A 27,012-nucleotide genomic window follows, 5' to 3' on the forward strand; every position below is an offset into this window, starting at 1 on the left:
TTGCTGTCTCTGCCTGCCCGGTTCCCCCTCTTTCCACTGGGATTCTCTGCCTCTAACCCTATTACAGGGGCTGAGTCACTGGTTTACTGGTGCTCTTCCATGCCGTCTCTAGGTGGGGTGAGTCACTTGAGTGGGTTGAGTCACTGACTCGGTCTTCCTGTCTGGGTTGGCGCCCCTTCTTGGGTTGTGCCGTGGTGGAGATCTTTGTGGGCTATACTCGGCCTTGTCTCAGGATGGTAAGTTGGTGGTTGTGGGGGCTGTGCTTTGGCAAAGTGGGTGGGGTTAAATCCTGCCTGTTTGGCCCTGTCTGGGGGTATCATCAGATGGGACCACTGTGTCTCCTGACCCCTCCTGTCTCAGCCTCCAGTATTTATGCTGCAGTAGTTTATGTGTCGGGGGGCTCAGTCTGTTATATCTGGACTATTTCTCCTGTCTTATCCGGTGTCCTGTGTAAATGTAAGTATGCTCTCTCTAATTCTCTCTTTCTTGAAGGACCTGAGCCCTAGGACCATGCCTCAGGACTACCTGGCATGATGACTCCTTGTGCTGCTGCTCCAGTTTCAATTGTTCTGCCTGCGGCTATGGAACCCTGACCTGTTCACTGTGATTACTATTATTTCACTATGCTGCTCATTTATGAACATTTGAACATCTTGGCCATGTTCTGTTATAATCTCCACCTGGCACATCCAGAAGAGGACTGGCCACCCCTCATAGCCTGGTTCCTCTCTAGGTTTCTTCCAAGGTTTTGGCCTTTCTAGTTTCCAAGCCACCGTGCTTCTACACCTGCATTGCTTGCTGTTTGATCCTGGCTGACTGGCGGATCCTGGCTGAATGGCGGATCTGGAAGATCCTGGCTGACTGGCGGATCTGGCTGCTCTGGCTGCTCCATGCAGACTGGCGGCTCTGGCTGCTCCATGCAGACTGGTGGCTCTGGCTGCTCCATGCAGACTGGCAGCTCTGGCAGCGCTGAACAGGGGGGAGACTCCGGCAGCGCAGTAGAGGAGGAAGGCTCTAGCAGCGCTAAACAAGCGGGAGACTCCGGCAGCGCAGAACAGGCGGGAGACTCCGGCAGCGCTGTAAAGGAGGAAGGCTCCGGCAGCGCTGTAGAGGAGGAAGGCTCCGGCAGCGCTGGACAGGCAGGAAACTCCGACAGCACTGTAGGCGGCGATATTCTCCAGGCTGTGCCCAGGGTCCTTTTCCGTCCAATATCTCCTCCCAAGTCCAGAAGTCCTGTGATCGCTGCTCCTCCTGCCGCTGCTTGTCACCACGCCGCTTGGTCCTGTTGTGGTGGGTGATTCTGTTACGGTTTTCTTCTATCTCCTCCTCTGACGAGGAGATGTAGCAAGGATCGGACCAAAATGCAGCGTGGTTACTTAGATTCATGTTTAATGAATAAGAACACGAACAGTACAAAAACAATAAACGTAACACGAAAACCTAACCAGCCTAATCTGGTGCAAACTAACACAGAGACAGGAACAATCACCCACGAAACACTCAAAGAATATGGCTGCCTAAATATGGTTCCCAATCAGAGACAACGATAAACACCTGCCTCTGATTGAGAACCACTTCAGGCAACCATAGACTTTTCTAGAAAACCCCACTATACCACAATCCCAATACCTACAAAAAAAACAAGACTAAACACACCACATAATAAACCCATGTCACACCCGGGCCTGACCAAAATAATAAAGAAAACACAAAATACTAAGACCAGGGCGTGACAATATATAACAATTTCACAACAAAATACCTAATACACACAAATCTAAGTAAAGAAATGGAATAAGAATATATAAATATGTGGATGAGAAATGTCTGTTACGCCTTCTTCACCACACTGTCTGTGTGGCTGGACCATTTCAGTTTGTCCGTGATGTGTACGCTGAGAAACGTAAAACTTTCTACCTTCTTTACTACTGTCCAGTCGGTGTGGATGGGGGGGCATGGCCACGGAGTCATGGGTGAACAGGGAGTACAGCAGGGGGCTGAGCACGCACCTTTGTGGGGCCCCAGTGTTGAGGATCAGCGAAGTGGAGATGCTGTTTCCTACCTTCACCACCTGGGGGCAGCCCGTCAGGAAGTCCAGGACCCAATTGCACAGGGCGGGGTTCAGACCCAGGGCCTCAAGCTTAATGATGATCCATTTTAGAATAAGGCTGTAAAGTAACACATTGTGGAAAAAGTCAAGGGCTATGAATACTTTCCGAATGCACATACAAAAGTGCACTACTTTTGACCAGGGCCCATAATGTGCTAAATAGTGAATAGGGTGCTATATGGTATGCACCCAGAGAGACTTCACTACTCACACCCTCCTTTAACCAACAGCCACTTGCTCTACTGAGCTCTAGTTTATACTGATAGAACAGCAACGGGATGCTGATACCGTTAAAAGGTCAAGGATAGAGAGGAAACAGATAAAAAAAGGTTCTGTCAAATATAAGGGGTATATTCAAACGGATTGACAGTTCCTCTGCAACCCACTCTATCCAACCACTATATTCTCTCTCTCTTTTACTATTCTCTGTTTTCTTCTACTCTCTCTTTCTTTGTCTTTTCTCTCTCTCTTCCATTGGCAGTGGCTGTGAGAACGTTCCTTTCCTCTCCTCCTCCTACTCCACCAGTGCAGATGTCTTCCCAGCTGGCTTGGCAGTATGTTCATAACGACCAGCTGTCTATTGACCTGCTGTGTCCTGATAGCCTTCACTACCCTCCTTTCCCTGCCTCCTTTCCTCACCTCATTTCCTTCACCAGAACCCTTCTTTCTTAATCTCCTTTATTTAATCAGAACCCTCCTTTCCTTACCTCCTTTGCTTCATCAGAACACTCTTTTCCTAGTCGCCTTTCCTTCAGCATAGTCCAAAATACCTCATCTCCTTCCCCCCCCCAACCCCTGGGTTAAAGTTGGTGAACAGGACAGAATGGGAACACTGGGGAACAAATCACATTGTGACCTAACTGCAGAGGAGTGAGTGGGCAAAGTGACTCTCATTCCAGACTTTGCCGAAGTCTCTCTCTCTCTCTCTCTCTCTCTCTCTCTCTCTCTCTCTCTCTCTGTCTCTCTCTGTCTCTCTCTCTCTCTCTCTCTCTCTCTCTCTCTCTCTCTCTCTCTCTCTCTCAACAGTGGAGAATCCCCCTTTTCTGCATTTTTTGCAAACCCCCAGAACAGACAGTCAGTGACGCGGTAAAAGGTTAGGGTTCAAAGGTTATGAGTGAAAGGTTAGGGGTGGGCAACAGGGACTCTGTTCAGAGGTCTGTAGTCAATGGACACAATCAACAGAAGTATCCAATGAATACAGCTCTCATTTAACGTAAAAAGCCACATCCAACCCAACATATGATTTTACATCTAGCAGTTCAGCGTGTCTACATGTTGTAGATATTTCTATTATGGAACACAGGAGAATAAATACAAGTCTCTGAGCATGGGAATTATATTTTCCTGTTTCAAAGCCAGGTCTGTTCTCAGAATACCCTGACAAAAATATGCAGAGATAGTCAACTGCCTAAGGACTAAGACTGGATTGACCAGAGACAGCTAACTCCCTTAAAGACAAAGACTGGATTGACCAGAGATAGTCAACTCCCTAATGACAAAGACTGGATTGACCAGAGATAGTTAACTTCCTAAGTACAACGGCTGGATTGACCAGAGATAGTCAACTCCCTAAAGACAAAGACTGGATTGACCAGAGATAGTCAACTCCTTAATGACAAAGACTGGATTGACCAGAGACAGTCAACTCCCTAATGACAAAGACTGGATTGACCAGAGATAGTCAACTCCCTAAAGACAAAGACTGGATTGACCAGAGATAGTCAACTCCCTAAAGACAAAGACTGGATTGACCAGAGATAGTCAACTCCCTAAAGACAAAGACTGGATTGACCAGAGATAGTCAACTCCTTAATGACAAAGACTGGATTGACCAGAGACAGTCAACTCTCTAATGACAAAGGCTGGATTGACCAGAGACAGCTAACTCCCTAAAGACAAAGACTGGATTGACCAGAGATAGTCAACTCCCTAAAGACAAAGGCTGGATTGACCAGAGATAGTCAACTCCCTAAGGACAAAGACTGGCTTGAGCAGAGATAGTCAACTCCCTAAGGACAGACTGGATTGAGCAGAGATGGTCAACTCTCTAAGGACAAAGATGAGAGAGAAAGGTTACGTTAACATGTTTTCCATATATTTTGATAAAGAATTTCAGTCACTGGCTTTAAGAGTGGGAACCCTAATGGGAACAAAAACACAGGCTAACACTGATATAAGGGGGACAGGGAGACGATGATACACACACACACACACACACACACACACACACACACACACACACACACACACACACACACACACACACACACACACACACACACACACACACACACACACACACACACACACACACACACACACACACACAGAAATATGCCATTTGCATGTACCTACAGACACAGACACAAAGACACTTGCTCCAATATCAAATGCCAAAGAATCCATGGTTTTAACCATCAAATAGTCAGTGGTGTCAAGGGAAGAAGGACCTTCCACGCCATCAAAAGGAACATCAAATTCGACATCCCAAATAGGATCTGGTAAAAAATAAATGAATCAGTTCTAGAACCCATTGTCCTTTATGGTTCTGTGGTCTGGGGTCTGTTTACCAATCAATAATTCACTAAATTAGACAATCATCCCCCGTATACAACGTAAAACACCAAATAATACATGCAGAGCAGAATTAGGACGATACCCTCTTATCATCCAAATCCTGAAAAGAGCTGTTCAATTCTCCAACCACCTGAAAGGAAGTGACTCCCAAACCTTCCATAACAAAGCCATGAGATGAACCTGGAGAAGAGTCCCCTCAGCAAGCTGGTCCTGGAGCTCTGTTCACAAACACAAACAGACCCCACAGAGCCCCAGGACAGCAACACAGTTAGACCCAACCAAATCATGAGAAAGCAAAAAGATAATTACTTGACACATTGGAAAGAATTAACCAAATAACTGTGCGAACTAGAATGCTATTTGGCCTTAAACAGAGAATACACAGTGGCAGAATACCTGACCACTGTTACCAAACTTAAGGAAAGCTTTGACTATGTACAGACTCAGTGAGCATAGCCTTATTGAGAAAGGCCGCCGTAGGCAGACATGGCTCTCAAGAGAAAACAGGCTATGTGCACACTGCCCACAAAATGAGGTGGAAACTGAACCGCGCTTCCGAACCTCCTGCCAAATGTATGACCATGTTAGATTACACAGACCCATAAAGAATTTCAAAACAAACCCAATTTTGATAAACTCCCATATCTATTAAGTGCCACAGTGTGACATCTCCACAGCAATATTTGTGACATGTTGCCACAAGAAAAGGGCAAACAGTGAAGAACATTTCAATTCAAGGGGCTTTACTGGCATGGGAAACACGTTTACCTGGCCAAAACAAGTGAAATAGACAATAAACAAATGTGAAGTTAACAATCAGAATACATACAACCCAAATGTATGTTAATTTCTTTTTATGTTTCTACTTTAACTATTTGCACATTGTTACAACACTGTATATTGCCAGTAATATGACATTTGAAATGTCTCTATTCCTTTGAAACGTTTGTAAGTGTAATGTTTACTGTTCATTTCTGAATGTTTACTTCACATTTCTTTATTGTCTATTTCACTTGTTTTGACAATGTAAACACACGTTTCCCTTGCCAATAAAACCCCTTGAATGGAATTCACTTGCCTCTCCGTCAGAACGCAGAACACAGACAGAGGACTGTTTGAACAAGGCACATTCTCCAGGCCCAGTGGGAGGTGAGTGAATTCCCAGAGTCCTTTATACTGCTGGTAGAATGGCACAGATGCCTCAGGGGGAACAGAACGGCCCTTTGTGTTATAGATTATACTGAGAAGGATGAGAAGATTCTCGATGAGTTTAGAACTATGAGTATAAGTGACCTGGGCCAGGTGATTCTTCTCCTGACCCCATGACCTGACCAGGGAAAACATTGGGCCCTGCATACAGGAGTAGGATGCCTAAAGATAGGGGTCCATAGACCAGAACAAACACACACCAATGCATACACATTCACAGACATACACATACAAATGTACACAAACACACAGCTGTTTCGGCTCCTTGGTGGTAATTGGAATTTGTTTGCACCTCCACAACATATTTGATGATTGTCATAATGTCATATGAATCATCACAATGGTCTGGCAGTGCTCTGGTTTTGACAGAACTAAAGTATTTTCCCTGGTGTTTAATGACATCCTAAAGGTACAGCTCTGCTTCTCCTCCTACTGGCCAGAAGTGGTACTGCTGGCGAGAGGGTCATACTGCCAATCACTATTAGCTGACGGACTTGGTTTATCTTTCTTCAACTCAATGTTTGTTCTTCTCAATTAGTAAGTATCATTGTGTGCACGTCCATAGAGACAAATGCAAAGGAGCACACATGAACATGCACATATACAGTACAAATACAGGTTTGTGTAGGTTCACCATTTAGCCTGAATCCTTTAAAAAGTGTGTAACTGAAGGTCTCAATCAAGTGCACCAAGATGAAGTTATTATATATTTTTAAGTAGAGCAAAAGCATCATAAAAAGTCCTGGGCAGATTCAGATATCTTGCCTTATCTGCTGTTGCTTCTCAGGGATTTGAAATCAGCCATGATCAACATCTGAATATTCAGTTAAAGACTCACTACCGCACTCCAACCAAGGTGCATCTCTGCATATCTCTCTCTCTTTCTCTCTTCTCTCTCTCTCTCTCTCTCTCTCTCTCTCTCTCTCTCTCTCTCTCTCTCTCTCTCAGATACAAGTCTAGCCTTTCAGTGACACATCACAGAGAAAACTATTTAATGTCATGTTGAGGGGGACTGAGAGAGACAGACTGCAGTGATGGAGGACTGCATGAAAGCAAGTAGAGATAACACTGCCATAACACAGAACTTCCCTCTTCAGATTCTCCTCCGCTCCTCACCTTACCTCTCTCCTCTCCTCTCCCCTCATCTACTCCCTCCTCTCACCTCTCCTCTCTCCTCTCCTCTCCTCTCCCCTCATCTACTCCCTCCTCTCACCTCCTCTCCTCTCCTCTCCTCTCCTCTCCTCTCCTCTCCTCTCCTCTCCTCTCCTCTCCTCTCCTCTCCTCTCCTCTCCTCTCCTCTCCTCTCCCTCCTCTCCCTCCTCTCCCCTCTCCTCGCTCCTCTCCTCTCCCCTCATCTACCCTCTCCTCTCCCCTCATCTACTCCCTCCTCTCACCTCTCCTCTCTCCTCCCTCCTCATCTCCCTCCTCTCTTCCTTTCTCACCTCCCTCCTCTCCTCCCTCCAAACCTCTGTCCTCTCCTCTCCCCTCATCTACTCCCTCCTCTCCCCTCTCCTCTCTCCTCTCCTCTCCCCTCATCTACCCTCTCCTCTCCCCTCATCTACTCCCTCCTCTCACCTCTCCTCTCTCCTCCCTCCTCTCCTCCCTCCTCACTTCTCATCTCCCTCCTCTCTTCCTTTCTCACCTCCCTCCTCTCCTCCCTCCAAACCTCTGTCCTCTCCTCCTCTCTTTGATGTTTGAGGAATGAGAGTTGTGAGACCCCAGCTGCACTAACAGAGGTCAGGGGTCTTTAATGTCGTGACTGTGGAACACTCCTCTCACAACATGTGCTCATGCTATGAAACCGGACCACCATCTACCTACTCAAGGTCTTATGAGATGGCGGGATCTAAGATACAAGGTTACACAGAAATTGTTTAAAATCTCCCTTTTTGTTTTGACTTTTGCTTTACCCTGACCTGGCGTGTAACCAGGCACGGCTGACTATAAGAGAACCAGTGAGAGTTGATCAAGAACTCAGACCATCAGGAGAAGCCGGTAGCAGAGAGTCTGGGCTTCAGTTTCAGAGTGTGTGTGTATCGCGTCCGTCCGTTTGAGAGATTGACCATTTTCATCACCTCGGAAGCAACAGAGTTTTGTCAGTTCAGCAGCTGGTCGTGGAGTGTGTGTGTCATTGCGTCAGTGTGTCTACCATGTGTGTGTGATGGATCTGTTGTCGCCTGTGTGTGGACGTGTGATGGCGGCGGTGTGCTTGGACACCGTCATAGCCGACCTGTTGGTGTCCGAGTCACGGAACGCCACAGCCACCAGGTCAGAGGGCATCTCCCTGGCAACGGGGTCCCTCTTCCTGCTCCTCTGTCTGCTGCTGGCTGCCTGGCATCACACCGACAACAACTCTGTCCCAGGTCAGTCACAATACAGTAACAACAACTCCTTACCAGGTCAGTTACAATAGTCTGCTAGTTATCATTCTTATATAATAAAAACAAGTTGAATTACAACAGTGATTTTTCCAGCTACAGTTCATTATCTTATTTTGGGCTAAAGTGATTCTATAATTGAGCATGTTGCATCCAGAGCAGGACTGTTGGTCCAAGTCTATGCAGGGATCTTATCTCAATCCATATGATATCTTCATCTATGCTCAGAGACGGAAGAGGATGTGAGACATCCCACTCCCTCATTTTTTTCTGGTTCATATGCAGTCAATGGGCAGACTCAGCTGCTAATGCATTGGTGCCTACGGGAGATCCCGGAACTGTGAAAAAAGCATTGAATGGTAAACAGCCTGAGTGGGACATCTTCATTTATCCACCAACTTTGCTGTTCTGTGTGTTAAAGCTGGTACATTACAGGATGAGATGTTTTGTGTTTCGCTGCCTGTGTGATTCTTTGTGAATGCAGGAACATTGCCTGAAAGGTGCATTGTGGACAGCGCTCTACAATGCGCCGCAGATTGAGTCCTGTCCCTCGTCTGACCACAGAGTATTGGCTGTTGTCTCTACTATGTACTACTGCATTACTATGTTGTGTCTGTTGTATTGGCTGGTTTCATCAGCTGTCTCCTTAATAAACTAATAACATATCATATTTGTGATGTTATGTGAACTTATGTATTGTATTGATATGTAACGCTATGTAGTGTTATGCTATGCTATTCTATGTAATGTTATGTATGCTATGCCATGTTATGCTACGCTATGTTATGCTATGCTATGCCATGTTATGCTATGCCATGTTATGCTACGCTATGTTATGCTATGCTATGCCATGTTATGCTATGCAACGCCCTGCTATGTTAAGTTATTTTATGTGACCACTCTCCCTCTCTCTCTCTCTTTCTCTCTTCTCTCTTGTTATCCTCTCTCTCTCTTGTTCTCCTCTCTCTCTCTCTCTTGTTCTCTCTCTCTCGCTCTCTCTCTCTCTCTCTCTCTCTCTCTCTCTTTCTCTCTCTCTCTCTCTCTCTCTCTCTCTCTCTCTCTCTCTCTCTCTCTCTCTCTCTCTCTCTCTTGGCTATGACAGGTCCTTTTTTCTGTCTGGGTGTGGGTCCTCTCCTCTCATACCTCAGGTTTATATGGACAGGTAACTACTACAACATGAAATACAATACATTATAATCTGCTACAATAACAAATAGTATATCAGAATAATTGATTAAATACATGTTCTATGTACAGGTATTGGCATTGCCAGTAACTATTACAACAGTAAATATGGAGACATCGTCAGGGTCTGGATCAACGGAGAGGAGACACTCATACTCAGCAGGTCAGTAGCAGGCACTCAATCAGGCAGTCAGTAGCAGGCAGTCAGTCAGACAGTCAGGCAGTCAGTCAGTCAGTCAATCAGGCAGTCAGTACCAGGCAGTCAGTCAGGCAGCCAGGCAGTCAATCAGGCAGTCAGTAGCAGGCAGTCAATCAGGCAGTCAGTAGCAGGCAGTCAGTCAGGCATTCAGTCAGGCAGTCAGTCATGCAGTCAGGCAGTCAGTACCAGGCAGTCAGTCAGGCAGTCAGTCAGGCAGTCAGGCAGTCAATCAGGCAGTCAGTAGCAGGCAGTCAATCAGGCAGTCAGTAGCAGGCAGTCAGTCAGGCATTCAGTCAGGCAGTCAGTCATGCAGTCAATCAGGCAGTCAGAAGCAGGCAGTCAATCAGGCAGTCAGTACCAGGTAGTCAGGCAGTCAGTCAGTCAGGATGTCAGTCAATCAGGCAGTCAGTACCAGGCAGTCAGTCAGGCAGTCAGTCAGGCAGTCAGTCAGTCAGTCAATCAGGCAGTCAGCAGCAGGCAGTCAATCAGGCAGTCAGTACCAGGCAGTCAGGCATTCAGTCAGTCAGTCAGGCATGCAGTCAGTCAATCAGGCAGTCAGTACCAGGTAGTCAGGCAGTCAGTCAGTCAGGATGTCAGTCAATCAGGCAGTCAGTACCAGGCAGTCAGGCAGTCAGTCAGTCAGGATGTCAGTCAGTCAGGATGTCAGTAGCAGTCAGGCAGTCAGTCAGTACCAGGCAGTCAGGCAGTCAGTCAGTACCAGGCAGTCAGGCAGTCAGTCAGTCAGGATGTCAGTCAGTCAGGATGTCAGTAGCAGTCAGGCAGTCAGTCAGTACCAGGCAGTCAGTCAGGATGTCAGTAGCAGTCAGGCAGTCAGTCAGTACCAGGCAGTCAGTCAGGATGTCAGTCAGTCAGGATGTCAGTAGCAGTCAGGCAGACAGTCAGTCAGGATGTCAGTAGCAGTCAGGCAGTCAGTCAGTACCAGGCAGTCAGGCAGTCAGTCAGTCAGGATGTCAGTCAGTCAGGATGTCAGTCACTCAGGATGTCAGTAGCAGTCAGGCAGTCAGTCAGTACCAGGTAGTCAGGCAGTCAGTCAGTACCAGTCAGTCAGGCAGACAGTCAATCAGGATGTCAGTCAGTCAGGATGTCAGTAGCAGTCAGACAGTCAGTCAGTCAGGCAGTCAGTCAGTCAGGATGTCAGTCAGTCAGGATGTCAGTAGCAGTCAGGCAGTCAGTCAGTCAGGATGTCAGTCAGTCAGGATGTCAGTAGCAGTCAGGCAGTCAGTCAGGCAGTCAGTCAGTCAGTCATGCAGACAGTCAGTCAGGATGTCAGTCAGTCAGGATGTCAGTAGCAGTCAGACAGACAGTCAGTCAGGATGTCAGTAGCAGTCAGGCAGACAGTCAGTCAGGATGTCAGTAGCAGTCAGACAGACAGTCAGTCAGGATGTCAGTAGCAGTCAGACAGACAGTCAGTCAGGATGTCAGTAGCAGTCAGACAGACAGTCAGTCAGGATGTCAGTAGCAGTCAGACAGTCAGTCAGGATGTCAGTAGCAGTCAGACAGTCAGTCAGGATGTCAGTAGCAGTCAGACAGACAGTCAGTCAGGATGTCAGTAGCAGTCAGACAGTCAGTCAGGATGTCAGTAGCAGTCAGGCAGACAGTCAGTCAGGATGTCAGTAGCAGTCAGACAGACAGTCAGTCAGGATGTCAGTAGCAGTCAGACAGTCAGTCAGGATGTCAGTAGCAGTCAGGCAGACAGTCAGTCAGTCAATCAATCAATAATCAATTGAAATATCTTAATTAAGATGTTTGAATTTCATTTCACAAAAGCACTTGTAGATGACTTGTAGCCTAGATGACATATGTTATAATAGACATTTAGACTTCTTGACATAGACTTGGGAGAGTGAATACCAGTGTACCCACCCTCTCTGTACAGTTCCTCTGCAGTGCATCATGTTCTGAGACAGGGGCGTTACACCTCTCGGTTCGGCAGTAAACAGGGTCTGAGCTGTATTGGCATGGATGAGAGAGGCATCATCTTCAACAGCAACATGGCTCTATGGAAGAAGACCCGCACCTACTTCGCTAAAGGTGACCAATTAGACAATGACTTACTCAATTGAGAAAGATAAGCATGGCATTAAAATACCACTACTTAATGGATCATAATAACTGATTCTAGATTTTCTAATGGTAAACCATTAGGAGAAGGTTGCTGTATTAAATTACTATTCTCATATACACAAACTAATAGAGAAGTTAGAAAAACAAAGGGGTCCATTGTCCAGTCTGTTACTGGCAATATCTTCACAGGACATCGTCCAATATGTTGTAATAAACTGCTGTATCTCCACTGTGTGTTCCAGCTCTGACAGGGCCTGGGTTGCAGAAGACAGTAGATGTGTGTGTCTCGTCCACACAGACTCACCTGGACGCTCTCCAGGGGCCGGACGGACTGATGGGTGGACAGGTGGACGTCCTGAGTCTACTAAGGTGTACAGTAGTGGACATCTCTAACAGACTGTTCCTAGGGGTGTCTCTCAACGGTGAGCCACAGCCTTTTATACTCAATAATACTTTACCCAATATAATATAATACATTTGTATTTTATAAGCACATAATATACATTGATAAATACATTTAGGGAACTTTATTTTGACTTCAGGTCATCAGGGTTTTCTATCTCTAGTTGGTAACTCACAGCCATAAAGCCACTAGACCCTGAACAGTATATCTGAACATCAGTAATGTAAGCACTCAACATTACTTTCCTTTTCAACTGGGAAGTTATTCCACTTTATAACATTTCATTTGATATTATTAGAGAAGGAGCTGCTGCAGAAGATTCAGAAGTACTTTGACACGTGGCAGACAGTGCTGATCAAACCAGATATCTACTTCAAGTTGGACTGGATCCAGCAGAAACACAGGAGAGCAGCGTAAGTCACACAGTTATAAATAGTTAGCATCATTACCAAGGCATCCAGAACATCTAATATTAACAGTTTAAGGATTATATATAGAACACTTGGATAGTCCATCTGTAGATGCTCTACACTTAGAAAAAAAGGTGTGATCTAGAACCGAAAAGGGTTCTGGAGGCTGTCCCCATACGAGAACCCTTTGAAGAACCCTTTTTGGTTCCAGGTAGAGACTATCACGTGTCAACTAACTATCTACTAACCCTAACCCTAGTCCTAACCTTAACCCTTATCCTAACCCTAAACTTAACCCTAGTCCTAACCTTAACCCTTATCCTAACCCTAAACCCTAGTCCTAACCTCAACCCTTTTCCTAGCCCTAAACTTAACCCTAGTCCTAACCTCAACCCTTATCCTAACCCTAAATTTAACCCTAGTCCTAACCTTAACCCTTATCCTAACCCTAAACTTAACCCTAATCTAAGCCTTTTTCTAAACCTAACCTTAACCGTAAACTAGCAGTCTCTTATCAACAGATTTGTTTGTTGATAGTATGACCATCTGTAGAGCATCTATCTGGACTATCTGGACTATACAAATAAAGACCTAGAATAGAATAACTTTACTTTTCTTAGAGGGAACTTCAGTTGTGGCATTCAGACAGTTGTCACGTTTACTTCCTCTGCTCCTCTCTGGCGCTCCACGTCTTCTCCCTCTGCTCCTCTCCGGCGCTCCACGTCTACTCCCTCTGCTCCTCTCCGGCGCTCCACATCTTCTCCCTCTGCTTCTCGCCGGTGCTCCACGTCTACTCCCTCTGCTCCTCTCCGGCGCTCCACGTCTTCTCCCTCTGCTTCTCGCCGGTGCTCCACGTCTACTCCCTCTGCTCCTCTCCGGCGCTCCTCGTCTTCTCCCTCTGCTCCTCTCCGGCGCTCCACGTCTTCTCCCTCTGCTCCTCTCCGGCGCTCCACGTCTTCTCCCTCTGCTCCTCTCCGGCGCTCCACGTCTTCTCCCTCTGCTCCTCTCCGGCGCTCCACGTCTTCTCCCTCTGCCCCTCTCCAGTGCTCCACGTCTTCTCCCTCTGCCCCTCTCCGGCGCTCCACGTCTTCCCCCTCTGCCCCTCTCCGGCGCTCCACGTCTTCTCCCTCTGCCCCTCTCCGGCGCTCCACGTCTTCTCCCTCTGCTCCTCTCCATCGCTCCTCGTCTTCTCCCTCTGCTCCTCTCCGGCGCTCCACATCTTCTCCCTCTGCTTCTCGCCGGTGCTCCACGTCTACTCCCTCTGCTCCTCTCCGGCGCTCCACGTATTCTCCCTCTGCTCCTCTCCGGCGCTCCACGTCTCTCCCTCTCTGCTCTCCCTCTGCGGCGGTGCTCCACGTCTTCTCCCTCTGCTTCTCCGGTGCTCCACGTCTTCTCCCTCTGCTCCTCTCCGGCGCTCCCGTCTTCTCCCTCTGCTCCTCTGCGCTCCACGTCTTCTCCCTCTGCTCCTCTCCGCGCTCCACGTCTTCTCCCTCTGCTCCTCTCCGGCGCTCCACGTCTTCTCCCTCTGCTCCTCTCCGGCGCTCCACGTCTTCTCCCTCTGCTCCCCTCTCCGGTGCTCCACGTCTTCTCCCTCTGCCCCTCTCCGGCGCTCCACGTCTTCCCCCTCTGCCCCTCTCCGGCGCTCCACGTCTTCTCCCTCTGCCCCTCTCCGGCGCTCCACGTCTCCCTCTCCCTCTACCCCTCTCCGGCGCTCCTCGTCTTCTCCCTCTGCTCCTCTCCGGCGCTCCACGTCTTCTCCCTCTGCCCCTCTCCGGCGCTCCACGTCTTCTCCCTCTGCTCCTCTCCGGCGCTCCACGTCTTCTCCCTCTGCCCCTCTCCGGTGCTCCACGTCTTCTCCCTCTGCTCCTCTCCGGCGCTCCACGTCTTCTCCCTCTGCCCCTCTCCGGCGCTCCACGTCTTCTCCCTCTGCCCCTCTCCGGCGCTCCACGTCTTCTCCCTCTGCCCCTCTCCGGCGCTCCACGTCTTCTCCCTCTGCTCCTCTCCGGCGCTCCACGTCTTCTCCCTCTGCTCCTCTCCGGCGCTCCACGTATTCTCCCTCTGCTCCTCTCCGGCGCTCCCACTTCGCCTCATTATGAGACCTGGACTCCATCACTTCGCTGATTCCTCCCTTATATCTGTCACTCCCTTAGGTTCATTCCCCAGGCAGTATTAATGTATTGATGTGTTTCATGTCAAGACCCCACTCCTGTTTTGTATTGTTTCATTTCCATTGTTTCATTGCTCTCCATCTGCACCTGCTTCTCTACTTCCATCATCTTCATTACAACAATGAGCACTTAACAGCACATTTCAAACATGACAAATACACAATATACATATACAATTCTACTAAATAATGTTTTATTTAAATATATACAGCAATACATTCAAGTTGAAAGTATTAGTGTTAATGTATAGCTCTGTTGTTGTGTTGCAGTCAGGAGCTGCAGGATGCTATAGAGAGTCTGGTCGACCAGAAGAGAAGAGGTCTACAGGAAGCTGACAAACTGGACCACATCAACTTCACTGCAGACCTCATCTTTGCACAGGTCAGTCCCTGACCTTGCCGTTACCCTATCCCCAACACTAACCCAAGCACAGGTCGTCTGCACAACTTAAAGACTGCCTTAGCCCACTGAGACAAAGATCTAGGCATTAGGCAAGGCCCAAACACAGGCTTAACTCAATTTCATTTCAATTAGTCAATATACATTTATGGAACTTTTTAATTTAAATGTACTTCCTGAATTGACTGAATTGAAATGAAATTGATCCTTACACTGGCCCTGACCCCAGCCCATGTCCTCTGCACAATATTATAATCTATTCTGCCGGTTGTTTCCACCTTCTTATGTTAAAACATGTATAACAATAACATAGCCTGAGTAGCCAAAGTGAGTCAACTAATCTGAAGTGTGATTGTGTGTTTCAGAGCCATGGGGAGCTGTCAGCTGAGAATGTGAGGCAGTGTGTATTGGAGATGGTGATAGCAGCTCCAGACACTCTGTCTATCAGTCTGTTCTTCATGCTGCTGCTTCTCAAACAGAACCCTGACGTAGAACTACAGCTCCTAGAAGAGATAGACACTGCTATAGGTGAGTCCCCACTTCACAATCTGTTAACATAGAGCTACAGCTTTTAGAAGAGATAAACACTTAAATTCTGTCTTTGTGTCTTTGAGCGAGGTACTTAATCCTAATTGCTCCTGTAAGTCATTCTGGATAAGAGTGTCTGTTAAATGACTCAAATGTATAATAGGTCAGACCATCACAATCTGTTAACATAGAGCTACAGCTTCTAGAAGAGATATACACTGTTATAGGTGAGGAACCTCCTGCTGCAGCTTTTCTCTTTTTCTAGTTATAGGTCAAGACCCGTCAAACCCAGACAACCACAGTACTTTCCAATTGAACTAAACCCTCTCATTTGATATTTTAGGGGTTCATGTAGCTATATAGAATAAATGGCTGTTTGAAGACCATCTCCCTCCTCTCTCAATGTAGGTGATAGGGAACTCCACAACTCTGACCTGCAGAACCTAAGGGTCCTAGAGAGCTTCATTAATGAGTCCTTAAGGTTCCATCCTGTGGTGGACTTTACCATGCGCCGGGCACTGTCTGATGATGTCATCAGTGGCTACCGGGTGCCAAAGGGGACAAACATCATTCTGAACATGGGACGCATGCACAGATCAGAGTTCTTCCTCAAGCCCAATGAGTTCAGTCTGGACAACTTTGAGAAAAATGTAAGAGAATAATCAAGACTATCACAGGGAGAAATTCATCTGCACCCTGAGGTGTAAAGATATTTACTAATTGATTTATTTATTTCTCTCTGTCGCTCTCTCTCTCTCTTGCACTCTCAGATACCTAATCGTTTCTTCCAGCCTTTCGGATCCGGTCCTCGATCCTGTGTTGGCAAGCACATTGCCATGGTGATGATGAAATCCATCCTGGTTACGCTTTTGTCACGGTACTCTGTGTGTCCTCATGAGGGCCTGACCCTAGATCGCCTCCCACAGACCAACAACCTATCACAGCAGCCTGTGGAGGAGGAGGGGGAGCCTCACACCATGAAGTTCCTCCCAAGACACCAAGCCAGGAAGCAGTCTTAGAGCAGAGCTCAGACACTGGCATATCCCAAATGACAACCTATTCCCTATGTAGTGCAATACCTTTCACCAGGGCTCACAGGGCTCTGGTCAAAAGTAGTGCACTATGTAGGAAATGGGGTGGTATTTGGGACAAAGATTGCATTTTAGGGCTAATCTTAAAATAATACTTACTTCCCATATGTAATATGTCAGTATTTGATTCATATTTGTATGTTTGTTATTTTGTACTACAAGTTATTTTGTGACGTTTTCTATGATAATAAGTTATGTTCCAGGAGGACATGTCTTTGTAACCAATGGGATCTTTAATAAGAAACGCTTGTTGTTGATTCACTCACACCATTATAATTATAGAATCTGAACTGTACATTCACACTTTTAAAACTAAATGACGCTGAAGTGAAAATAAATGGTATATATTGTTTTATTCAATCTGTTCAGTTTATTCATTAGATGTCCTTGGACCTATGGATGTTATAACTGACTGTCCATGAGATCAACATGATATTTAAAACATAGCTATACAGTTTAAACAATGAAGCTATAATTTGTGTTATGATGTTAGACAGTTGAACTAAGCTCATGAGACATTTACAGCCTTGTATTATGGTTCATCATTACCAACCTTTAGGCTCATTTAACCCCTTATCTCCTGTATGCCCTCCATCTTACTGTCTCAGTGAAGGGAACAACAGCAGCATATTTGTCCTGAACAATTTTGCAACTTTAATATGAGCGATTTGGTGAGTTAGATTTCCATGTATTATATAAAACATACTGTAGGTAGCCCTAACCAACAAACATATAAATGTCAACGATTTTACTGAGTTACAGTTCATATGAGGAAATCAGTCAATTGAAATGAAATCATTAGGCCCTAATCTATGGATTTCACATCACTGGGCAGGGGCACAGACATGGGTGGGCCTGGGAGGGCATAGGCCCACCCACTGAGGAGCCAGGCCCAGCCAATCTGAATGAGTTTTCCCCCACAAAAGGGCTTTATTACAGACAGAAATAGTCCTCAGTTTCATCATCTATCTGGGTGGCTGGTCTCAGATGATCCTGCAGGAGAAGAAGGTCCTGCATTGGCGTGGTTACACGTGGTCTGTGGTTGTGAGGCCGGTTGGATATACTGTCAAATTCTCTCAAACGTTGTTGGGGGCGGCTTATAATAGAGAAATGAACATTAAACAGCTCTGGTGGACATTCCTGCAGTCAGCATGACCCTGTGTGCAACTTTCTGGATCCGAGTCTCCAGAGGCCCGTCCGATCCCCTGGTAATGGCTTCATCTGCACGGCTTCACCCACCATGAGCTCAGGTAAGTCCTTTGATGATTTGTCGTAGATGAACTTAGGCACCTGTCTTCTGTGTTGAAGCTTCTCCAGCACGTCTGTCACCACACAGGGCTCCAGGAGAGTGTTGGCTACTGGTAGAGCTGCTTTTAAGCGCTGGTGCCATGAGGTGCTGGGCCGGGCTGCTATTTATGCCTTCCGTTAGGGTATTGCTCCACTACAGGCCCGCTTTCCAGGCATTCTTCGCCTCTCACAGCTTTTCTGCAGAGGTTCTTCACAATTCTGACTTCCATCTCTACCTTTCCATTATCTTTTAGGTGTTGTGGCGATGAGGTGACAGGCTCAAATTCCCAATCAGCAGCAGATGTCCGGAACTCAAAGCAGAAGAATTGGGGTCCATTATCTGGCTGGCCATAGCGGGCAAACTGAGCCTTGCAGCGTTTGGTTGTCGTCTCTGCTGAGATGTTATGGAGGAGGTCAACCTCCCAGAAGTATGAGTCATGATCGACTAATAGAAGAAAGTCTTTGCCACTGTGCTGGAGCAGTTTGTTGACTCCCTACAGACACACAGACCAGGCCTGACCACCCCTACCAGCACACTCAGCCCTGGTTCAAGTCTGAGGAGAACAATGAGAGAGTCACAAAGACTAGAACTAGAGCTTTTCTGGAGTTTAAAAACACCAACATAAACTCCATTCCAGATGATTCCACTCCTGGAGTCTCCATCCGTCTCTACCAGGGAGGCAGGTTAGTGAACTTATATCCTTCCTGTTTGGCCCTGTCAGGGGTGTCCTCGGATGGGGCCACAGTGTCTCCTGACCCCTCCTGTCTCAGCCTCCAGTATTTATGCTGCAGTAGTTTATGTGTCGGGGGGCTAGGGTCAGTTTGTTATATCTGAAGTACTTCTCCTGTCCTATTCGGTGTCCTGTGTGAATCTAAGTGTGCGTTCTCTAATTCTCTCCTTTTCTCTTTCTTTCTCTCTCTCGGAGGACCTGAGCCCTAGGACCATGCCCCAGGACTACCTGACATGATGACTCCTTGCTGTCCCCAGTCCACCTGGCCGTGCTGCTGCTCCAGTTTCAACTGTTCTGCCTTATTATTATTCGACCATGCTGGTCATTTATGAACATTTGAACATCTTGGCCATGTTCTGTTATAATCTCCACCCGGCACAGCCAGAAGAGGACTGGCCACCCCACATAGCCTGGTTCCTCTCTAGGTTTCTTCCTAGGTTTTGGCCTTTCTAGGGAGTTTTTCCTAGCCACCGTGCTTCTACACCTGCATTGCTTGCTGTTTGGGGTTTTAGGCTGGGTTTCTGTACAGCACTTTGAGATATCTGCTGATGTACGAAGGGCTATATAAATACATTTGATTTGATTTGAACTCTTACTGTGAGCCTGTGTCAAAGCCTGACCCTGTTCAGGTAACGGACACACAGCAGAGCAGTGTGATCTTACCCCTGTCAAAGACTGGACACACTGACAGGTTCAGAGTGGAGTACAGAGCTGTCAGAACTGACCTGTTCTTTCCTTATGAGGAGAAGTGGAGAAACATGGAGACCAGAGATAGTGGAGAAGTCTGTGTGACATCAGATCTGGAGAGAGATACACAGTACCAGATCAGACACAGAGCAGAGGACAGGGCAGGAGAGAGTGAGTTCAGTGACATCACTGAGACAGAGATTGGGACAGGGTCTGGGCCTGGGCGTCCAGTAGTCCAGTCAGCAGGCAGAAACTCAGTCAGTCTGATCTGGAGAAGACCAGCGGCGGCTGCAGAGGGATGGTCTGTGGATAAGAAGTGGGTCTCCTTCTACAACGCTGAGTCCAGGGATCACATCTACACGTACGCTGACTTAGTCTTCACTGAGGGAGAGAAGATCTACCCGCTGTTTGAAACTGATGGAACAGATGTTCTGATACAGGAACTGAAATAGATTTCCAGGCATCATAAGAACACTTGAGTAGTGAGGTGGTCAGTCACACAAAGAGCAGACAAGTTTAGATACATTGCTGCATCATACTTTTTAACAAATACATTTGTATTTAGCTCTTTGTTCATAATATCTTTCACCTCTGGTGTAATTGTAATTTGATTATTTCATTTAGAGATGTTTTATATATATTATTGAGATGTATAAGACAGTTACAATAATAAAGTAATTTGTATTGGTTGGAATATTTATTGCAAGTTAGAAATTATGACGGTTTCAATTAGGTTTATAAAAAATAAAAAAAATTAAAAATTAGGTTTATTAACTTCCTGAGGAAGTTCAGTGTGTGATGTTGTGGCCTAGTTGATGTAGTTTTATAATCACACACCAGTGCTGTACCACCCTCTAGTGGCTGGTGTCTGCACCACATCTGTCTGCTAATCCTGTTTGATCAACGTGGGAATAGGAACAGGCCATATTATGATGTGCTGAGTGCTTTCTGTCTGCTTCATAAGGCTCTGTGTCTGCTTCATAAGGCTCTGTGTCTGCTTCATAAGACTCTGTGTCTGCTTCATAAGGCTCTGTGTCTGCTTCATAAGGCTCTGTGTCTGCTTCATAAGGTTCTGTGTCTGCTTCATAAGGCTCTGTGTCTGCTTCATAAGACTCTGTGTCTGCTTCATAAGGCTCTGTGTCTGCTTCATAAGACTCTGGGATGCAGGTTGAAGTCTTCTCTTTAGTTGGAGGATATTCAGGGAACATTGATATGTCATATATGTATGTATTGTCCTTTATATGACTGATCCAGATATGTTGTCTATACTCTCTGTACTAACATTATATTGTGGGGAGATTTTTTGTAATTCATGCAACGTTGGACAGCTTCACTCACTGAGGATAAAATTTTATCATCCAGTCTGTGCTTCCGTTCCTTTGAGGGATTAACTATGGTTGAAAACAAAATGGTTGAATGAAGTAGCTTTTCTTTTCCCAGTGTGTCCCTGGTCTTTCTATGTCTCTCTTACTGACTGTACAGCAACAGCAACATGTAGAGGCTTTTCTCATAACATTACTGTTCTCTTCTTCACTGACTATCTGCACTGATTATTAATGTCATTAAAATGTTCTTTAAGTAAACTACATAAACACTTGTCTTTTATTTTGTCTTACGTTTATTTGCTTAACGGAATAAATTGTTTAACGAGTTACCAGCTCCCAAATTAAACTCTAGAAGATATATAAGAAATATATTGATAAGTCATTTATTAATCATTACCTCATATCAGTCTCATAATCTGCATCGGCACAAACCCCAGCTTTACTGATCATTCCGTACCACACAAATTGATTTAATTGTTTATTTACTAACTAACTAAACGATAACACAGGATACACACACACACACATTATAGGTTATTGATTAGAAACTTAATACGATGGAAACAGGTCCCTAGCGGACTAAGGACAACCTGACTGCTTGTGTATCAAAAGAGGGAGGAGTACAGAGTAACAAAGGGATAAAGAAAGAGAGACAATTTATACACTTGGAACTACGCTCACAGTAATCATAAAACTTTGCACCGAACCACCGCCCGTTTGGGGTAAAGAAGTAAATCAGGTATTTACGTGTTTGATGTCTTCCTTCGTCGTGTATCTCTGTTGGACACAGGCATTTGTGAAATGGGTTCTGTTGGGCATTCTCCCGAGCTCAAGTGTAAGGCTCTGATTGTCCACAAGAGGTCACACATTTACATAATGTCAAAAGATACAGGTGTCTGTAATCATGACCAAGTATGGCCTAATTTCATTGGTTAATTATCAAATATTAAAATGTCATACTAAGAACAGCATACAAAAAACACATGGATAGCATACGATCATAGATTAATTTTAGACTACACAAGCTTACAAACAATTATAGTGGCAAAGTCACAATAATCACAAGAATGGCTTCAGATCAGTCTGTGGCTTCAATGCCTTGTACTGTAGTCTTAAGCAGAACTAACAGGATGGTGTTTGCTTTCATCCATTCTGGAAGAGTGGTCCTCTGAAGACAGCTAATCAGCCGTGTCGATGATCCCCAGTGGGGTGATGAGAGCAGTGTAGTCGACGATGTTTTGAAGAGAGTAACAGGATGGTCCTACTTAATTTCCCTTTCTTAGATACAGTGCTTAGAACAGCTACTCCGCCGTAACATTGATTGTTAGAGAGGCTACTTTGTCGTCTTCACCTCGTGTTGATTTTCAGGATCGTAACCAATGGAGACATAAGCTGCAACTTGAGTCCTCTGGTCTCTTATGTTAATTCTCAGCTCATCTTTCATACACTCTGGTAAAAAGGAGGTGTTTCTTATTTATACCATTTTTAATGACATCACAAAATAGACATTAATTTCCCATATTCCATCTCTCATCATTCCCCACATTCGGATATTAAAAATATTGTCCCAGTGTTCACTTTTGGACATTAGAGTTTTTGGCGGCAAAACGTTTCTGTAACAAAGAGATTCTAATCACCACTACTGAAGACCAAAAAGACTTCTCTGCTGCATAAAATTTACGACTGGGTGTGAGGTGTCATAAAACTTCACATCAATCCCTCCTCCCATCTGTGGGTGAAAGGGATCTGGTAGACGTTGATCCATTGTAACCTGATCTTTGGATCCACACAGGAGAGTCATGACAACGTGTTGAACTCCAGTCCTTGAGGGCAGAGTGTCTGCAGGTTTTCACACCTACCTTGTATTGATTGATCCATTAAGGTAATTGTTTAGTTAGGAACTCCTCTCAACTGGTTGTCTATGTCCTAATTGATTAGTTAGGAACTCCTCTCAGCTGGTTGTCTAGGTCCTAATTGATTAGTTAGGAACTCCCCTCAACTGGTTGTCTAGGTCCTAATTGATTAGTTGATTCAGCTGGTTAGGTCCTAGGAACCCCTCAGCTGGTTGTCTAGGTCCTAATTGATTAGTTAGGATCTCCCCTCAGCTGGTTGTCTAAGTCCTAATTGATTAGTTAGGATCTCCCCTCAGCTGGTTGTCTAGGTCCTAATTGATTAGTTAGGAACTGCCCTCAGCTGGTTGTCTAGGTCCTAATTGATTAGTTAGGATCTCCCCTCAGCTGGTTGTCTAGGTCCTAATTGATTAGTTAGGATCTCCCCTCAGCTGGTTGTCTAGGTCCTAATTGATTAGTTAGGAACTCCCCTCAGCTGGTTGTCTAGGTCCTAATTGATTAGTTAGGATCTCCCCTCAGCTGGTTGTCTAGGTCCTAATTGATTAGTTAGGATCTCCCCTCAGCTGGTTGTCTAGGTCCTAATTGATTAGTTAGGAACTCCCCTCAGTTGGTTGTCTAGGTCCTAATTGATTAGTTAGGATCTCCCTCAGCTGGTTGTCTAGGTCCTAATTGATTAGTTAGGACTCCCCTCAGCTGGTTGTCTAGGTCCTAATTGATTAGGATCTCCCCTCAGCTGGTTGTTAGGAACTCCCTCAGCTGGTTGTCTAGGTCCTAATTGATTAGTTAGGAACTCCCCTCAGCTGGTTGTCTAGGTCCTAATTGATTAGTTAGGAACTCCCCTCAGCTGGTTGTCTAGGTCCTAATTGATTAGTTAGGAACTGCCCTCAGCTGGTTGTCTAGGTCCTAATTGATTAGTTAGGAACTCCCCTCAGCTGGTTGTCTAGGTCCTAATTGATTAGTTAGGAACTCCCCTCAGCTGGTTGTCTAGGTCCTAATTGATTAGTTAGGAACTCCCCTCAGCTGGTTGTCTAGGTCCTAATTGATTAGGTTAGGAACTCCCTCAGCTGGTTGTCTAGGCCCTCCCCTCAGCTGGTTGTCTAGGTCCTAATTGATTAGTTAGGAACTCCCTCCCTCAGCTGGTTGTCTAGCTGGGTCTAGGTCCTAATTGATTAGTTAGGAACTCCCTCAGCTGGTTGTCTAGGTCCTAATTGATTAGTTAGGAACTCCCTCAGCTGGTTGTCTAGGTCCTAATTGATTAGTTAGGAACTCCCCTCAGCTGGTTGTCTAGGTCCTAATTGATTAGTTAGGAACTCCCCTCAGCTGGTTGTCTAGGTCCTAATTGATTAGTTAGGACTCCCCTCAGCTGGTTGTCTAGGTCCTAATTGATTAGTTAGGGATCTCCCCTCAGCTGGTTGTCTAGGTCCTAATTGATTAGTTAGGAACTCCCTCAGGCTGGTTGTCTAGGTCCTAATTGATTAGTTAGGAACTCCCCTCAGCTGGTTGTCTAGGCTAATTGGTTGTCCCTCAGTTGTCTAGGTCCTAATTGATTAGTTAGGAACTCCCCTCAGCTGGTTGTCTAGGCTGGTTGTCTAGGTCCTAATTGATTAGTTAGGAACTCCCCTCAGCTGGTTGTCTAGGTCCTAATTGATTAGTTAGGAACTCCCCTCAGCTGGTTGTCTAGGTCCTAATTGATTAGTTAGGAACTCCCCTGGTTGTCAGGCTGATTAGTTGAACTCTCAGCTGGTTGTCCTAATTGATTAGTTAGGAACTCCCTCAGCTGGTTGTCTAGGTCCTAATTGATTAGTTAGGATCTCCCCTCAGCTGGTTGTCTAGGTCCTAATTGATTAGTTAGGATCTCCCCTCAGGCTGGTTGCTGGTTGTCTAGGTCCTAATTGATTAGTTAGGAACTCCCCTCAGCTGGTTGTCTAGGTCCTAATTGATTAGTTAGGAACTCCCCTCAGCTGGTTGTCTAGGTCCTAATTGATTAGTTAGGAACTCCCCTCAGCTGGTTGTCTAGGTCCTAATTGATTAGTTAGGAACTCCCCTCAGCTGTTACATATGTTACATATTGTGAGGGAAGAATACTAATGCGTTTGTCCATTTCAATCTGTGATACCTACCAATAACCACCAGGGGGGGGACTAAGACCATCTAAAAACCACAGATGCAGTTCATTCTTCAGTCTGCGTATTGTACACACACACGAGAACATGTCCACATGCAGCATCTAGATCCCATCTCATAACACCAGAAATGAAACATAATCAATGAATCTGATCACTAAATTAGCCTCCTGCGTTTAGAAAGGATCTCCTCTCCAGTCATATGTATTGATTATGACAGATGTTTGTAAACAGAAGAGTCAATCTGGGCTGATACACCTGTATCCTCATTACTGTGACAGGATCACTATACACCGGATCCCTGAGCCTGTTTCCCACCACAACACAACAGGTCTAGATGAGGAATGAAACATGAGAAGAAGCCAGTCCCTGTCCTGATGAACCGCCTGTAGTAGAAGAGTAGTAAGTGAAGGATGACCTGAGTCACATACTGGATGTCCTTCTACTGACTTCTGGTACACATCATCACATCATCACACACACACACACACACACACACACACACACACACACACACACACACACACACACACACACACACACACACACACACACACACACACACACACACACACACACACACACACACACACACACACACACACACACACACACACACACACACACACACACACACACACACACACACACACACACACACACACACACACAGCATTGAGATCTTTCCTTTGAGGGTAAATATTCTGATATGTTTCTACAAACATCCAAACAGATGAAGGTTGAAATAGAGTTATGAAATCATCTCTCCACACTGGACAGCCCCTACTACTCCAGACTGATACCTTCAATATGATGCTCAAACATTAGTGATTAGAAGAACACGTGGCAGAAATGAGTTTCTATGACAATCAATGAGGCCTGAAAGGAGTTTAAAAATAACAGTTGGAGGAAACAGCTCAGCAGGCAGAATTAGCTCTCTGTATGTTGTGAATCATCATCAGGACAACATTGATCTGAGAAGGGACGAGGGAGTGTGTGTGTGTCTGCTGTGCTTATGTAATTCTGTTCATGTGTGTACTACTTTTCACTACTCCAGAGCCCCCTCCCCTTCTTTCTCTTTCTCTCCCTCTCCTCCTCTCTTCCCTGCCTCCATCCTGTCCATAGAGATGTAAATAATGATGTCATGCCAGCTGGGTGAGTTCTGTGGTCTCTGGCTGAAGTCCTACTACACTATGATGTAATGAATGTTTCATGGTTTAACTCTGCTATTAAATATTAACAGCAGGTTAACAGCAGCAGGAGCCCTGAATCAACCTTTGTCGATGCAGCATTTAAATCAGCACTGCTGGACAGCATGACACAAGGGACATGCTAACAAAGGTTCCACATGATATGGCAGAGATGAATCTGCAATGTATAGTAGAACTGAGAGAGGGAGAGGGAAAGAAGAGAGACAGGTAGGAGAGGAGATCAGAGGACATGGGGAAGAGGGAGGAGATGAGAGGAGAAGTGGGTTGTGAGGAGAGAGAGGAGTAAAGAGAGGACAGGAGATGGGAGGAGAGGACATGAAAGGAGAGGGAAGAGAGGAGAAGTGAGGAGAGTGATAAGAGGAGAGGGAGGAGAGGACAGGAAATGAGAGGGAAGAGAGGAGAAGTGAGGAGAGTGATAAGAGGAGAGGGAGGAGAGGATATGAAAGGAGAGGGAAGAGAGGAGGAGAAGTGAGGAGGAGAGTGAGGAGAGTGATAAGAGGAGAGGGAGGAGAGGACAGGAAAGGAGAGGGAAGAGAGGAGAAGTGAGGAGAGTGATAAGAGGAGAGGGAGGAGAGGAAAGGAAAGGAGAGGGAAGAGAGGAGAAGTGAGGAGAGTGATAAGAGGAGAGGGAGGAGAGGACAGGAAAGGAGAGGGAAGAGAGGAGAAGTGAGGAGAGTGATAAGAGGAGAGGGAGGAGAGGATATGAAAGGAGAGAGAAGAGAGGAGAAGTGAGGAGAGTGATAAGAGGTGAGGGAGGAGAGGAAAGGAAAGGAGAGGGAAGAGAGGAGAAGTGAGGAGAGTGATAAGAGGAGAGGGAGGAGAGGACAGGAAAGGAGAGAGAAGAGAGGAGAAGTGAGGAGAGTGATAAGAGGAGAGGGAGGAGAGGACATGAAAGGAGAGGGAAGAGAGGAGAAGTGAGGAGAGTGATAAGAGGAGAGGGAGGAGAGGACAGGAAAGGAGAGGGAAGAGAGGAGAAGTGAGGAGAGTGATAAGAGGAGAGGGAGGAGAGGATATGAAAGGAGAGAGAAGAGAGGAGAAGTGAGGAGAGTGATAAGA

The 27,012-nt window shown here is 46.0% G+C and overlaps 1 protein-coding gene and 1 pseudogene across 1 annotated transcript; one reads left to right on the forward strand and one right to left on the reverse strand.

The window, feature by feature from the left end:
• Positions 1–7,913: 7,913 nt before the first annotated feature.
• Positions 7,914–17,097, forward strand: LOC115116861 (aromatase). The gene is made up of 10 exons (XM_065012145.1): positions 7,914–8,259; positions 9,377–9,436; positions 9,532–9,622; positions 11,556–11,710; positions 11,986–12,165; positions 12,445–12,559; positions 14,994–15,105; positions 15,489–15,651; positions 16,060–16,301; positions 16,422–17,097. Exons 1-10 carry the CDS (start codon positions 8,058–8,060, stop codon positions 16,668–16,670), a joined length of 1,569 nt encoding a protein of 522 aa, XP_064868217.1. The 5' UTR covers positions 7,914–8,057; the 3' UTR covers positions 16,671–17,097.
• Positions 17,098–17,888: 791 nt separating this feature from the next.
• LOC115115938 (dmX-like protein 2) overlaps positions 17,889–27,012 on the reverse strand; it is a 71,928-nt pseudogene continuing 62,804 nt past the window's right edge.

This window comes from Oncorhynchus nerka, linkage group LG27 (assembly GCF_034236695.1).
Source record: "Oncorhynchus nerka isolate Pitt River linkage group LG27, Oner_Uvic_2.0, whole genome shotgun sequence".
Lineage (NCBI taxonomy): Eukaryota > Metazoa > Chordata > Actinopteri > Salmoniformes > Salmonidae > Oncorhynchus > Oncorhynchus nerka.